Source organism: Neofelis nebulosa, chromosome 16, assembly GCF_028018385.1.
Source record: "Neofelis nebulosa isolate mNeoNeb1 chromosome 16, mNeoNeb1.pri, whole genome shotgun sequence".
NCBI classification, from domain to species: domain Eukaryota; kingdom Metazoa; phylum Chordata; class Mammalia; order Carnivora; family Felidae; genus Neofelis; species Neofelis nebulosa.
Genome location: NC_080797.1, coordinates 33,513,691 through 33,527,374, shown reverse-complemented (window position 1 = coordinate 33,527,374; position 13,684 = coordinate 33,513,691). Strand labels below are relative to the sequence as shown.

Here is a 13,684-nt window from a genome sequence, read left to right as displayed (position 1 = left end):
GACGTTTATATCCAGCTTCCATTCCCCACACCTTTTTAATTAGTGAAATTAATTTCTCCCCCAAGAAGAACCATATTTGCATTCTCATTTTCATTCACCCAGCAGAAAACTCTCCAAGAACAAAGTTGCTCGAGGTGGGAAGGAACTGGGGAGCCACTCAACAGTCTCCTCCCACCCCAACTCTGCCTCTAGGCAGGACCTCACCTAGAATAGGTGAGGATTCTATTTCGTGTGTGGTCCTAGAGAGGATTATTCCAGATTTTGCCGTGGGTGTGTGCCCTTCCTCTTCCCATGCCAACCCAGCTACTACCTCATGGTTTACCTGCCCAGCGGGATTTTGGAAGGCAAGGAGGGAGGTAAGGCAAGCTTAGAAGTGGAAGTGAGACTTGGACTGCTTGCTATGTGTAAGAATTCGCAAGCGTTTAGGTTAGACGCCTCAGAATCAAGAGGCTTATCTGTCAGCTTCCAAATCAATAGCGGACGAATTCGGGCGGGAGATTCTTGGGCTGGGGGAGAAAGGCAAGGGCCGATTAGCGGTGTCTGAAAATGTAGAGCCCCGCTTCAGCGCCGACCGGAGATGCCTGGCTCCTCGGAGGAGTCTCCGTAGCGCTCTCTCCAAGAAATCTCAGAATATCTTTGGAGGGCAGTGATACTGGAGAAAAGAGGTCTGGTCTGGAAGGAATCCTGACCTTGGAGATTATACATCCATCTTCGCAGCAGCAAAGCAAGAACCCTGGGCACGTCGCCCACCCGCAGGTTAGTCCTTCCCTTGACCCGGAACAGCAGCGGGAGCCGACTCTGCGCCCAATGCCCACGTGCCGGCAACAGCAGCCACGTGGGGCTTTGCGGAAACGCCTTCGCAAAGATTTGTCCCCTGCGCTGCCCAGTAGAAAGGAAGACTCGGGTGGAACACTAGAGGAAACGGTACCGGCTAGAGGCCGGGCTCGCGCGAGTCAGGGACTACCGGGGGAGGGCGGGGGGGGGGGGGAACGGGGGAGGGGCGGGGCTTGTGCCGGTCGCTGGCAGGGGGCGGGGCCTAGGGCTCCGAAAGGTGGGCTTTTGGACGGCAGCGGGGAGAGCAGCATCCTCGTCTCCGAGGCGTCTCCGAGGCGTCTCCGACACTCCTCGGCTTCCACCATAGAGCAAACCCCCGCCCGGCCGGTCCCTCGGTCGCCATGGAGTCCACGCTGGGCGCGGGCATCGCAATGGCCGAGGCGCTGCAGAACCAGCTGCCTTGGCTGGAAAACGTGTGGCTCTGGGTCACCTTTCTGGGCGATCCCAAGAGCCTCTTTCTGTTCTACTTCCCCGCGGCCTACTACGCCTCCCGCCGCGTGGGCATCGCAGTGCTCTGGATCAGCCTCATCACCGAGTGGCTCAACCTCGTCTTCAAGTGGTGAGACACCGAAGCCCTCGGTCGGCGTCCTGGCCCCCCACCCCCAACGGCCCTGAGTCCTGGGCAAGCCCTGATCTCCCTCAGCAGGTGCCTCAAAGGCTCGGACCTCCCCCACCACCCCGCCCCACTGAACCCATGGCCTTAAGATCTCTTCACCCCTACCCCCGGGTCCCTGACTTTTTCCTTTGAGCATCTTCATGCATTTTGGACTCAGACCTAAGAGTCCCCATCTTACTCATGAGACCAGTGTTTCTCAAACAGGCCTGATGGGAGAAATCACCTAAGGGGTGCAATGCAATATTTAAAACGCAAATACCTCATCCCACCGCAGACATACTGACTTAGAAATTTAAGGGAAGGGGTTGGGAATCTGTATTTTAAGAAGCATCTGTGGTGACTTAAGTAGCAAAAGGTCCTGCTTGTCAGCTCACTCTTTCATTCATCTATTCATTCATTTGACATAGTTGTTAAGAAGCATGCTTTGTGCCAGGCTTTACACTAGCAGCTAAGGACAGAGGGCTCAAAATTTAAGGTATGTTTCCCCAGACCATGACCAGCAGCATAGGAAGCACTTTGAAAACTTGCTAGAAATGCAAGATCTCAGGCCCCGGGCCAGAGCTTCTGAATCAGAATCTGCATTTTAACAGGGACCTCAGGTGATTGCAGTGCATAGTAAGACTTGAAAAGCACTGCCTTCCAGGGAACACTTTTCTTCCTTCTCTCCTTCATTCACTGGTAGACTTCACACAGACTTAGAAGCCAGGAATCCCAGGCAAGTGGGTGGGGCCCCCAGGCCTTATCTCTTTGTGCCACCTGGTCTCTCTCGGGTGCAGCGGGGAGCTGTGCCTCCCCTCACCTCAACCTCTGCCGCCTGGGGGAGGGAAGGGAGTTCATAGGAGACACTTGAATGGGCTGGAATGACTTTGCTGAAAAACAAAATAGGAATTACCTTCCCTCCCACTCTTCCCTGCAAAGGCTTCATTCCTCCTGAAAATGGAAAAACAGCTGTCTGCTCATTTCCTTCTTGCCTAACTGCCCTTTGCTTTGTGCTCTCTCCCCGCTCAGAGTCCGTATAAGCCTCCCCCTCTACTGTTCCTGACAGGACAGACCACTCCCTTGGGTAGACATTCTCAATGCCCACCCCCCCCACCCCACCCCCAATAAGTGACAAAGCTCCTATTCATTTCCTAAGTGTGTTTTGAGCACCTGGCGTGCGAACCTAGTGGTGAGGAGAGGCAGGTGCCTTTTGTCTCCCTCCCCAGCAGCATCTTTCTGCTCTCCTGCCTTTCCTCTTTCTGGCCACAGCAGCCTCGCCTCTTCAGGATGTGGTTTCCCAGGGTCCAGTGAAGTCACCAGCCAGGGGACTTTGAGCTTTTTGTCCTCTTTATTCTTTCTCAGCCTCCTCTGTCCATTTCCCACTTCCGTTCTCAAACAAGAGAGTCTCACCCAAGGAGTTCACATGTTAGGTAATTCAGACTGGAGTTTGGGAACTGGAGAGAGGAAGATTCAGGAGGGTCAGTGGGGAGTCTGGGAGCAACAGAAAGTCAAGTCCTGGGCTCTCTAGGAATGGGAAGAGCAGAGCTGGCCCTGCAGTGGGAGGAGTAAGAGCGGGACTAGTGAGCATTTCAGAGCATTTCAGAGCGTGCATGTGCATACACACACACACACACACGCACACACGATCTCTTTCCTCCTTATCACTTCTTTAAAAATAGCATGTGTTCTTCTGTTCCAAGGTGAAAACTCATGGCAAGGTAATGCACAGACTTGGACTCCCTTTCCGACTCCACCCTGCAGGCCCTCCAGAGTACTCCCGGGGATCCTTCTGCTCCCGCCTGTTCCCCTGGCTGCGTGCGCATATAATGTCATCTTCTGTCTGTTCTCTTCTAGGCTTCTGTTTGGAGACAGGCCCTTTTGGTGGGTCCATGAGTCTGGCTACTACAGCCAGGCCCCAGCCCAGGTCCACCAGTTCCCTGCTTCTTGTGAAACTGGTCCAGGTGGGAAGCCCCAAATCTCCCTGTCCCAGTGTGGTTAGGGTTCAGTGAGTGTTTCAGGGTACTTTTCAGCCAGGGTGGCCTAACCAGAGGCCCAGCCTCTCAGTTACTGACCCAGAGAGCTAAGAAACCCCAGGAAGACTGATTTGAATTCCAGAGGAGGGCACCCAGGCTAGAGTGCCAGCTGCCCACCTTGTTTACAGTAGATCTGAGAGACAAAGCAGAAGCCTGAGAACGGTGGCCTCAGGCAGGGGTGAAGAAGGCTTCAGGGCAGAGAGAGCCATGGACCAATGCAGGGGGTGGGCAACGGGGTTCAGCTATTGCCAGGGGCTCCTGGGTTCCACTCTCATCCTCTCACCTCAATCTTCTGGATCCTCTGGCAGGCAGCCCTTCTGGACATTGCATGATCACGGGAGCAGCGCTCTGGCCCATAATGACGGCCATCTCTTCCCAGATGGCCACTCGGGCCCACAGGTACACGTTGACATTGCCTACCAATGAGGACAGCGGTGATGGTGCCCTGGACCCAAAGAACGCAGCAGCAGGGCAGCCTGGGAGCTGGAGTTCTGGGGACCCTGGGGGCATTTGGTCAAACCATGAAGTGCTTGGGTGCTGAGGGAAGCCAAGCTGTGTGTGGACACCCCCTGAACCGTTTGCTTTTCTTCTTTGTAGCCGCTGGGTGAGGGTGATACCTAGTCTGGCTTACTGCACCTTCCTACTGGCGGTCGGCCTGTCCCGGGTCTTCCTCTTAGCACATTTCCCCCACCAGGTGCTGGCTGGCCTAATAACTGGTGAGCAACTGGGGCAACATGGTGGGCCTACGGGGTGCCATGGAGGATCCTATACGGGTCCTCCCATCGTATAGCTGACCCCAAGGCCCTTTTATACCTGTCTATTCTGCCAAGCTGCCCTTCAGCTCAGGGGGCTCATATCCCCCAAACTCCCTGAAGCTGCTGTCACCTTACTTCCCTAGGTGCTGTGCTGGGCTGGCTGATGGCCCCCCGGGTACCCATGGAGCGGGAGCTAAGCTTCTATGGATTGACCTCACTGGCCCTCTTGCTGGGTGCCAGCCTCATCTATTGGACCCTTTTTACACTGGGCCTGGATCTTTCTTGGTAAGTCCTGCTTTGAAGTTTGGGCAGGCCGGAGCCCGTTTTGCCTCACCCGTACCCAGCCCGGTGGGTCCCTGGTTTGTTGTAGCCAAAAAGGAACATGTGACCTGTTCACACAGACTCTCCTGGGGTCACAGCACATGGGGGTAGACTCCAAAGGGGCTGAGAGCCATTGGCCCTCTAGGTTCCAGAGGGGGGAGGTCTCTCCTGCAAAGACCCCCTCCTCCCCACAGGTCCATCAGTCTGGCCTCCAAGTGGTGTGAGCGGCCTGAGTGGGTGCACTTGGATAGCCGGCCCTTTGCCTCCCTGAGCCGTGACTCAGGGGCCGCCCTGGGTCTGGGCATTGCCCTGCACTCTCCCTGCTATGCCCAGGTACGGCGAGCATACCTGGGACATGGCCAGAAGATAGTCTGTCTTGTGCTGGCCGTGGGGCTGCTGGGCCCCCTGGACTGGCTGGGCTACCCACCTCAGATCAGCCTTTTCTATATCTTCAATTTCCTCAAGTACACCCTCTGGCCATGCCTCGTCCTGGCCCTTGTGCCCTGGGTGGTGCACACGTTCAGTGCCCAGGAAATACCACCCATCCGCTCTTCCTGACTTCAAGTGCCTCCTATTGCCACTTGCCCCGCCCCCCCCCAAAGCCAACACTCCGTGATCTGTGACCTCCCTCCCCACTCCAGGAGGCAGCCCCATCCCCTTCCAGCTCCCACAGGCCCTGGTCATCCTCAGTCTCCCACTTCTCCAGCATCTGGTCTTCACCCCAAAGGGCCTTCTTTCTCCCAAAAATGCTGGTCCTTTTGCCTTCCCCTGAGTCCCCGGAGAGCTAAGGCAACATCAAGACCAGTGGGGTCCTGTAACACTGTGAGGGGTTCACAGAGGCCCCAATAAAAGCCCTTGAATACATCTGGATTTCTTTTTTGCCTATGCGCACATTTCCGTTGAACTTGCCTGTGTGTGTGCAAGTGAGACCCTTGCCAGGCCACCTGTTGTACACTCCCCCTCCCCCCACAACGCTTGTTTCCAGAGACCCTCAGCCTGGGCCCAGCATCATCGGCTAGGCCACAAGAGAGGTCCCATGAGATGCTATGGCTACATTCAGTGACACCTTGTCTTTAATCTACAGGACAGAGACTCCACTCCCTCCCACCCCAGCCTCCTGTTTCCTAAATTGGCCAGTCCAGGGGCTGGAGAAAAGAAGAGCCGTTTTTTTTTTGGCCAGGGTGGGGAATGGGAACCTCTACTCCATTTGGAAGCCCAGAGAAGAGAGACATCAGCCCCAGAAGGCACTGCCAGAAACAAGTTTATTTACATAAGGACACACAGTTTAACAGATTACAAAATACTTAACTGAAATCCATATCCAGGGAGACAAAGCAAGGAGTGGGTTTACATGAGAACCAGACCAGCCACGGGAGAGAGAGAAGGGCCTGGAGCTGGGGCTCGGCATGGAGAGGCCTGGTACACTGGGCCTAGCCCCATCCACATCCCCCAGGAGGATCTAGAATACACTAACAACACACAGGACACAAGCACGCAACGAACCAGTGGTGGTGGGGCTCCTGCCCCTCCCCTGGCTCCCTCAACCCTACTCAGGCCCCCATTAGGATAATATGTAAACAGACGGTGGGGGGGGGGGCCCTCGGGATGGGGCAGAAAAGAAGCGTATGTGGTGTTGACAGGAGGACCGAGGAAGACGCAGCCCCCTAGGAGCCACTTCCCATCTTTGGTTTCCTACAGGCTAGACGGCATTCCCTAGGCCTTGCGGGCCCCCAGCCCCTCCTGGTCTTAGCTCCCTTGGGCTAGTGGCCAGGAGAGGCAGCCCAGGAGGAAGGGAAGCTACAGGTGAGGGCAGACTCCTGGGTTCTGGCCCTGCCCCCTTCTAGAAACCCCACTCTCACCATCCCCAGACTTCAACGTAAAAGGCCCCAGAAGGGAGGTGGGCCAGTGACCACTGGATAGCTGGGGAAATCTGGTCCTGAAGCAAGGGGGCTCTCACCAGCCTGGAGGCTCCACCACCCCCGGCCCTTGCAGGGACCACCTCCCCGTCCCCAGGCTGTGCCAGCAGAGGGGCAGGGAAGCCCACAGAGTAAGGCTGAGAGCAAGCCTGGTTCTAAGACTCCTCCTGGTCCCTCCGAACCCAGGAGTCCAGCCCCATCCCTCCCCACACACTTTGACCCTCTCCAACCCCTGGGAAGGGCAAAGAGGTCCTGAGGAGTATGAGGCCAGACAGCCCTGCCCACAGACCACAGGCCCACATCCTAGGGCACAAGTCTTCCCCCAGTGCTGAGGCCTGGAGAAAGGAGGAGGAGAAGGGGTCTATGCAGAGATGGTGAGGACAACAAAGAGGGAAAAGGGTGGGGAATCGCGGGGTGGGAGCCCACCTCCCCTCCACTCTGTATCTTAGACTATAGAGCAACCTTCCGGATCTTCCCCTGAGGTTGGAGAGGGGAGGAGGGTGAAATTAAGGCATTTCCCCCAGTTAGCTGAAGCCAAGGCACCAAACTTACTGTTCCCTCCTCACTTAGCGAGACTCCAAAACTAGAAGGTACTATCTGGGCCCCACACCCACTTTAAGCCGGCCCAGTCTCCAAGGTGGAAAAGGACAGAATGCAGAGAAGCGGGTACGGGACACAGCATGGAGGTGAGGCTGGAAAGGGTACCCCCGTACCTTTCAGGGGGAGCAAACTTCTAGAGTGGAGACGTGGGTCTTGCTGGGGGGAGTTGGGCAGGAGGCCTGAGGCGGCTTAGAGGACCGGGGGGGCGGGGGGGGGGGCGAGGCTGAGAGACCCACACAGCACACGTTGTTGAATGTGTGACTTTTTGTTTTTAATAGAAAAAATAAACAAAATCACAATGATGAAGCCCAGAGGGACGGGGGCCAGGGTGTCACAGGGCAGGCTCCTGTTCCATGGGCTCCTCTGCCGGCCTGTGGGAACAAGCACAGGGAGGGGCATTGAGGTGGGGGCACCGGCTTGGGTGAGGGCAGAGGTCAGGAGGAACCTTACCTGGGGCTGTGCTCCCGGGCTGCAGCAGCCTGGGCCTGCTCGGCCCCCACCGACAGCAAGGCCATGGCGCTCACAGTCTCAGCCTCCTCCGTCTCCCCTGCCTGGGCCTCCCGCAGGGAACGGCCTAGACCAGCAGCGAACCTCTGTACGCAGCTCCAGTGTTTGCCTGTGGGCGAGGGGTAGATGGGGATCAGGGAGGACAGAAAGCATACTACATCCCCAGCCCTGGCAAACCCACAAGCTTCTGCCCCTTTGGCAAGCCGAGGTCTGAGCCTCTCTGCCTTGTCCCCACGCACTCTGGATCTCGATGACTTTCTCTAGCGTGGCCACTGCGTTGATGTTGGGCTTTTGTTGCAAGACTGCCTCGTCCAAGGGCTGCAGCTGGCAGGGGAAAGAAGAGAAGGCGTACGACTTATGGTGGGGAGTGGGTGGCGGTGCCTGGCCCTCTGAGCACCCCATTCAGCCCCAACCATCTCCCGTGACAAGGGTAAACAGCAGAAAGGAACCCTGAGGAACCCAGGAGGAACCCTGAGTCAGAAAGCCCTCCCTAGCCACCGGGTGTCTTTGGAACCCAGGAAAACCTTCCCAAGGGCGCTCAGTGCTGCTTAATCAGGAAAGGGGCCCTCCCTTACTGGCCTCTCCCTGGGCCCTCACCCCCTGGCTTACTAGTCCACTTCCCCCAGTGCCTCCCTGCATCCCTTACCTCCACGCTGAGCAGAGCTGAGACACAGGCCTCAGAGGCATCACAGATGGCGGTCAAGTCGTGGCCTCCCTCCAGGGCCAGCACCACCCGGCCCCCTGCCAGCGTCATCAGCTGCCTGGTTAAGTGGCCAAAACCTTTAGGGATGGGCGAAGTGAGGAAACCAAAATGGTTTGGAAAAAAAAAAAAATTCAAAAGAAGATAAGAAAGGAGAGAAAAAGCAACGTGAGAGGAGGAACAAACAGCACAAAATAAAATAGTAGACTTAAACCCAGATATATATCCGTGATAAAATTCAGTGTCAACGGACTAAACGCTCCGTTAAAGGCAAAAGAGAACAGGGGAGCCTGACTGGCTCAGTCGGTGGAGCATGCGGCTCTTGATCTCAGGGTCGTGAGTTTGAGACCCACATTGGGTGTAGAGATTGCTTAAATAAATAAAACTTTTTAAAAATCTTAATAAATAAAGACGAAACAGAACGAGTGGGCTAAAAGAAATTCCAATTATGTCATAAGGAGCACCACCGAAACATAGGGATCAACAAGTCCCACCCCTATGGCTCTGGGAGGAGATCTACCCTCTGCTACCCCACACCCACATGCCTGCCCACCACCCCAAGGCCAAGGTTGGCAGAGGGAGTGGGAAGCCCCTCCAAAGATGATTCCACGTCTTGGAACTGCCCCTCCGCTTTCCTCCTCCCCACCTCCACAATGCCAGTCTATTCCTGCTCCACGCCCTCCCTCAGTCCCCCAGCAGCTCACATCTGGCGGTGACAGAGTAGCCACCCAGTGGAGACAGGTGTCCCTCAACAGCATCAAACCCGGCAGAGACCAGGACCACGTCAGGTGAGAACTCGTGGGCAATGGGCATCACCACTGTCCTGCAAAGGGAGGGCCCAAGCTGACCCTGGCAGGTGGCTAGGCCAGGCCTCCCCTCACTCTGTGTTGCCCCCCCGAGACAAGACCCCTCACCCACACCAACCTGAGTGCCTTCTGCCCCTCCCATGGCAGGGCCCAGGGGGCTCCCACCCTGCCCTTGGCCCTTCTCAGTGCCCACCTGAAGGCCGTTAGGTACTCCACATCTCCGATGGGGGGATCCACACCTCCCGTCCATGCCACGTTCACATTGTACCCCACGCCTGGCCCTCCGCCAACCTGGCAGCATGGTGGGGAGGGGTTATTCTCACTGCCTGGGGATCCCAGACATCGGCCCCGCCCTCAGCCCTGAGTCCAGCCCTTACTCCACTCACTGCTGCTCTTGGTGGAGGGACAGTTGGCCTGCGTGGTCCTCCCGCTAGAAGCCCGGACTCCCTGGATATCAGCACCACCACAGGCCTCCCTGGCTCCCTGCTAGGTCCCATTCTGCTACCTCCCCAAGGGGCCCCATATTTGATTGAACCCAGGAACTGTACCTCTTCAGGAGCCCCCGAGCCTGGAAAGAAGTTCCCGTTGTCATAGCGATGCAGGGAGATGTAGAGCACAGACGGGTCATTGTAAAACGCTTGTTGGGTGCCATTGCCGTGGTGAATGTCCTAGACGGCAGAGGTGGGAGCGTCAGAAAAAAGGTCCAGTCTCGGGCCCAATGGTCAAAATTCCACTTGCCCCCCACCTCCACCCTATGGTGAACTCTGGGGGTGCAAGGCAGCGTGTTCTGTCCGCAACAGTATCGCCCCACACTTCTCTACCCAGGGTCTGTGGGCCAGAACATGGCACGGTACAGAAGAGATACAAAGCCGCGGGACAAATACGGCGGGTCGCCCTGCACCATTGTCCTCAACAGCGTGGAGGGAAACCTTAAGGCTAGTAAGGAACCGAAAGCAGATACACTCCGAAGGACCCAACTTACGTGAGTTTTTAAGCCAAAGTTGGGCTTCAAAGAGTCCTCATCTTTGATGAGCACCGCTCCTGGCTACTTCCCAGTTATGGGGAGTGGCGGGTGCCTTTCCCTCTGCCGTGAGAGGCGGGGTTTGAGAAGTGGCGCCCAGGAGCAAGAGCAGAAGTGCTGGGGCCAAAAGGTCTCATCCGAAGCACAGTGCCAACATCCCGAACTCTGTGACTTTGGTCGGCTATTTCACCCAACAGCTCAGTGTCTCTCCATTTATAGAAATGCACATCCTGACTCCTACCACTCGAGACGAACCACGAGCAGTACCGTGTGTCCTGGCACACAGCCAACCCCAGTCAAGAGTACCTCCAGCAACGGTGGCAACAGTCTACACTGTTCACGGTAGAAAATCTTGGTTGCTTGAGGCTACAAGGTCGGGGCCAAGGTGGACTGGGGCTCAGGCCACTTTTGAGTCTCTCTTAGCAAGGAGGGAGGCCCATGGGAATGGGAGGGCTGGGCTGATGCTCCAGCAGGAAGATACAAGGTAAGTCATCAGGCCCAGCAGCAGTGTGGGCACCTAAGGAATAGGTGGCAGTGTTGGGGGAGGGGGGGTGCCTTCCTGAGGGCTGACCCGGGTCCCACCAGCCCCCTGCCTACCCAGTCCACGATGAGAACCTTGCCCACGTTCAGCTTCTGCTGTAGGAGTTTAGCTGTGATGGCTACAGAGTTGAAGAAGCAGAATCCCCTGGTGGGTGGGGGGGAGAAAAGGATGGGGGAGGTCAGCTTTAGCAGACTGTTTGCTGCATGAGCAAAAGATACACATCAGCTCAGCTGAGAGGGAGAGGGGAAGGGAGGAGGGCAGCGGGTCTAGGGCAGGGCGGGCGTGGCACTCACATGGCTGTGGATTCCTCTGCGTGGTGTCCTGGGGGCCGGATGATGGCAAATCCATTCTGAAGAGGTGCAGACAGGGGGACAGGGATGACAGATAGACAGGCAAGGTGGCCACAGAAGGGGTGGACGCAGAGGAGAGAAACACAAACCAGGCAGGGGAAGAGAACACAGGTCAAAAACATGTATCCCACACACTAAGAACACAGCCACAGGCCACGTGGGCAAGTAGACACCACCTCTGATCTCAAGAGACCCACGAGAGCATCAGATGTTAGTGCCTCTTTGCCAGTCCCTCTTTACCACTCACCCCCCCGGCTGGCCCGGGAGCCATCACCTCCCCCCCACTCTGGCACCTGAGAGTTAAGGTTGCCTGCTTGCTCAGGGGAAAGCCAAGGCTGCCCCCGTCCTCTACCCCTGAGGATGCAGGACCAGGCCACGTGATGCCGAGGCCCCAGGCACACACTCACCTTGAGCTCTCCTGCTGCCACCTTGAAAGCCAGCTCTACCAGGCAGCCCACTGCCATGCGCACGGCACTGGAGGAGTGCATCTCGTTCCACACAGTGTCACTGTCCACCTGCGGGGGCAGGAGAGCAGGCTTCAGCGTGCCCCCTGCAGGGGGAGGGCAAGAATGGGGGTGGGCACCTGGACAGTGGGCCAGCGGCCATGGTGGGCGGGGAAGGGGGGTGGGGGGCAAGAGCTGGGAGTGCCGCCCATCCATCCCTACTGGCAGGTGCCCTACTCACCCCAATGCCCCCACAAGGCAGCATGGCATACATCTTCTGGCTGATGGGGCCTGCAAGGAAGAGGGACAAAGCTACTCTGGAAGTTGCCTCAAGTGCCAAGGCTACAGGCTGGGGCCTCCAGAGGGCAGTGAGCTCCAGCACCAAAAAAAGAAGGCCAGACCCAAGTACAGGACAGGCCTCTGCACCCCACGCCAGCTGGGAGAGGTCTGTCCCCTGTCCTCGGGCGGGAACACCTTACCTCTGGGGCAGACGGCGGGGGAAAAGGGGCATGGATCGATTAGGGAGACGAGCAAAGCCCTCCCCCATCACTAAGCCTGACCTGTCACCCTCCACCCTCCTGCAATGCCACCCACACGGTGGTCTATGTGAATGGCGCCCCCTGGAGGTGTGCAATGTGGCGGCTGTGCCACCTCGGCCAAGGGTATGATCTGTGCCCACTGGGACCCACTTGCCTACGCTGACAGCTCCCTATCCCCCAGGGCAGCGCACACAGCCTGCCCCATGCCTGCTGGCTCACCAAGCAGCTTCTTGCTGTCAAGCTTCTGTCGGTTGAGGGGGCTGGTCCCATAGAGCAGGGTGTGGTATTCTGAGTGCACCGTCTGGATCTCGTCCAGTGTGGCTTTGCGACCCCGGATCCGCTGTACGGGGAGCGCAGAAGAGGCCAGTGAGGGGATGCACTGAAGGCCCAGCTCTCCCTGATGCCCAGACCCTCTCTCTGTCCTACCGCCCGGGACACATGAAGCTGCTTTCTGGCCTTAAGAGATCCAAAGGATTTTGAGAGAGTACAGTAAGACCTTGCTTTGGGAACATACTTTGTTCCGGAAACATGCTTATAATCCAAAGCACTTGTATATCAAAGCGAATTTCAAGAACCATTGGCTCAGTGGTGATCATGTGACGTTCGGCGTCCCGTACCACTCGTATTGCAAGACGTCGCTTGTTTATCAAGTTCAAATTGATTAGAGGCGTCTTGTGGAACACTCGCAGAACAAGTTCCTCACAATCCCAGGTTTTACTGTATGCCCTGGCCCCCCACGTACCCCAGTCCGGGACCACCCCCGCTCAGCAAAATGTGCTATGAGGGATGGAACCGAGAGGTGGCTGAAGGGACTGACCCCGAGGTCAGGGGCTGCAAGAAAAATGAGGAAGACACAGAGAGAGGCCTCATGGACACAGAGACACAAAGGCCTGGGCTGGGTTTGGGCGGCGGGGGTGGGCAGGGAGCTGGAAGAAGGAGAGGCTCCCTCACCTCACACTTGCTAAGCAGGCCTGTCTCCTGCAGCCGAGACCAGATGCTCTGGATCCGGCCGGCATGCTCAGGGTGCACGTGTGTGTTCCCGCACATGCACTGATGCTTCAGCATGAACGTGTCGTAGACCACACCTGGACCGGAGACATACCCGTCAGCCAGCACCGCTCTGGGCCACAGCAGCCTAGCCACTGCCATCCCCGGCAGAGCTCACCAAGCTCTCCCCAGTCAGCCCTGGCCCCAGTACCTCCCCACGGCCACCCCGGCCCCACGCCAGCCGCCTTCCCACACACCGGCCCCTCTCCTCTCCTCCTGCGGTTCCTTTCTCCCATTACCGCCCGTCAAAAGCCCCCCCTGCTCCTCAAGCCTCAACCAGCCTGCCCCTGAATGTTTATGTATTTATTTGGAGAGAAGAGAGACAGAGGGAGAGAATCCCAAGCAGGCTCTGCGCGGTCAGCGCACAGTCTGATGCAGGGCTGGATCTCAGGTGAGATCATAGACCTGAGCTGAAATCAAGAGTCAGACGCTTAACTGACTGAGCCACCCAGGCGCACCCCCGCCCCCCCCCCGGCCCCACCACTGGTTTTGATTTCTGCACATCATGCTCTCAACACTCTACTCCCTTCAGGGCACATCCACCTTTCCCCCTTCTGTCACAGCCCGTGTGCCGTTCCCCCAGCCCCCCACACCCCACTGGTGAGGCAGGGCCATCCCCAGGCAACTGTGCCCCCTCAGAGCCCAGCATAGGGCAGCTTCGTGTGGGAAAGCTTTC

At 57.3% G+C, this 13,684-nt stretch overlaps 2 protein-coding genes across 6 annotated transcripts in view; one reads left to right on the top strand and one right to left on the bottom strand.

Moving 5' to 3' along the window:
* Window positions 1-1,003: 1,003 nt before the first annotated feature.
* Window positions 1,004-5,402, top strand: G6PC3 (glucose-6-phosphatase catalytic subunit 3). Of its 2 annotated transcripts, XM_058704886.1 has the most exons (6): window positions 1,010-1,393; window positions 3,284-3,390; window positions 3,771-3,861; window positions 4,060-4,178; window positions 4,361-4,502; window positions 4,733-5,402. In XM_058704886.1, exons 1-6 carry the CDS (start codon window positions 1,176-1,178, stop codon window positions 5,094-5,096), a joined length of 1,041 nt encoding a protein of 346 aa, XP_058560869.1. In that variant the 5' UTR covers window positions 1,010-1,175; the 3' UTR covers window positions 5,097-5,402. The 2 variants fall into 2 exon arrangements, with proteins under 2 accessions (XP_058560870.1, XP_058560869.1); XM_058704887.1 differs by lacking the exon at window positions 4,060-4,178 and having other exon boundaries at window positions 1,004-1,393; window positions 4,733-4,896.
* A 381-nt stretch (window positions 5,403-5,783) lies between these two features.
* Window positions 5,784-13,684, bottom strand: part of HDAC5 (histone deacetylase 5) — a 39,093-nt gene continuing 31,192 nt past the window's right edge. For all 4 annotated transcript variants that reach the window (XM_058704884.1, XM_058704882.1, XM_058704883.1 and 1 more), the window contains 13 exons: window positions 12,913-13,046; window positions 12,181-12,301; window positions 11,664-11,713; window positions 11,387-11,494; window positions 10,923-10,978; window positions 10,686-10,773; window positions 9,616-9,735; window positions 9,261-9,358; window positions 8,966-9,084; window positions 8,208-8,341; window positions 7,801-7,885; window positions 7,505-7,670; window positions 5,784-7,425 (listed from right to left, as the gene is read on the bottom strand). In XM_058704884.1, coding sequence (XP_058560867.1) covers window positions 7,386-7,425; window positions 7,505-7,670; window positions 7,801-7,885; window positions 8,208-8,341; window positions 8,966-9,084; window positions 9,261-9,358; window positions 9,616-9,735; window positions 10,686-10,773; window positions 10,923-10,978; window positions 11,387-11,494; window positions 11,664-11,713; window positions 12,181-12,301; window positions 12,913-13,046 — 1,319 coding nt within the window. In that variant the 3' untranslated portion in view covers window positions 5,784-7,385. The remainder of the gene's footprint in view (window positions 7,426-7,504; window positions 7,671-7,800; window positions 7,886-8,207; window positions 8,342-8,965; window positions 9,085-9,260; window positions 9,359-9,615; window positions 9,736-10,685; window positions 10,774-10,922; window positions 10,979-11,386; window positions 11,495-11,663; window positions 11,714-12,180; window positions 12,302-12,912; window positions 13,047-13,684) is intronic.

Coding starts and splice junctions, on each gene's coding strand:
- G6PC3 (XM_058704886.1), top strand. CDS start 1,176: ATGGAGTCCACGCTGGGCGCGGGCATCGCAATGGCCGAGGCGCTGCAG. Junction 1,394..3,283: donor CTCAACCTCGTCTTCAAGTG/GTGAGACACCGA, acceptor GTTCTCTTCTAG/GCTTCTGTTTGGAGACAGGC. Junction 4,503..4,732: donor CTGGGCCTGGATCTTTCTTG/GTAAGTCCTGCT, acceptor TCCTCCCCACAG/GTCCATCAGTCTGGCCTCCA.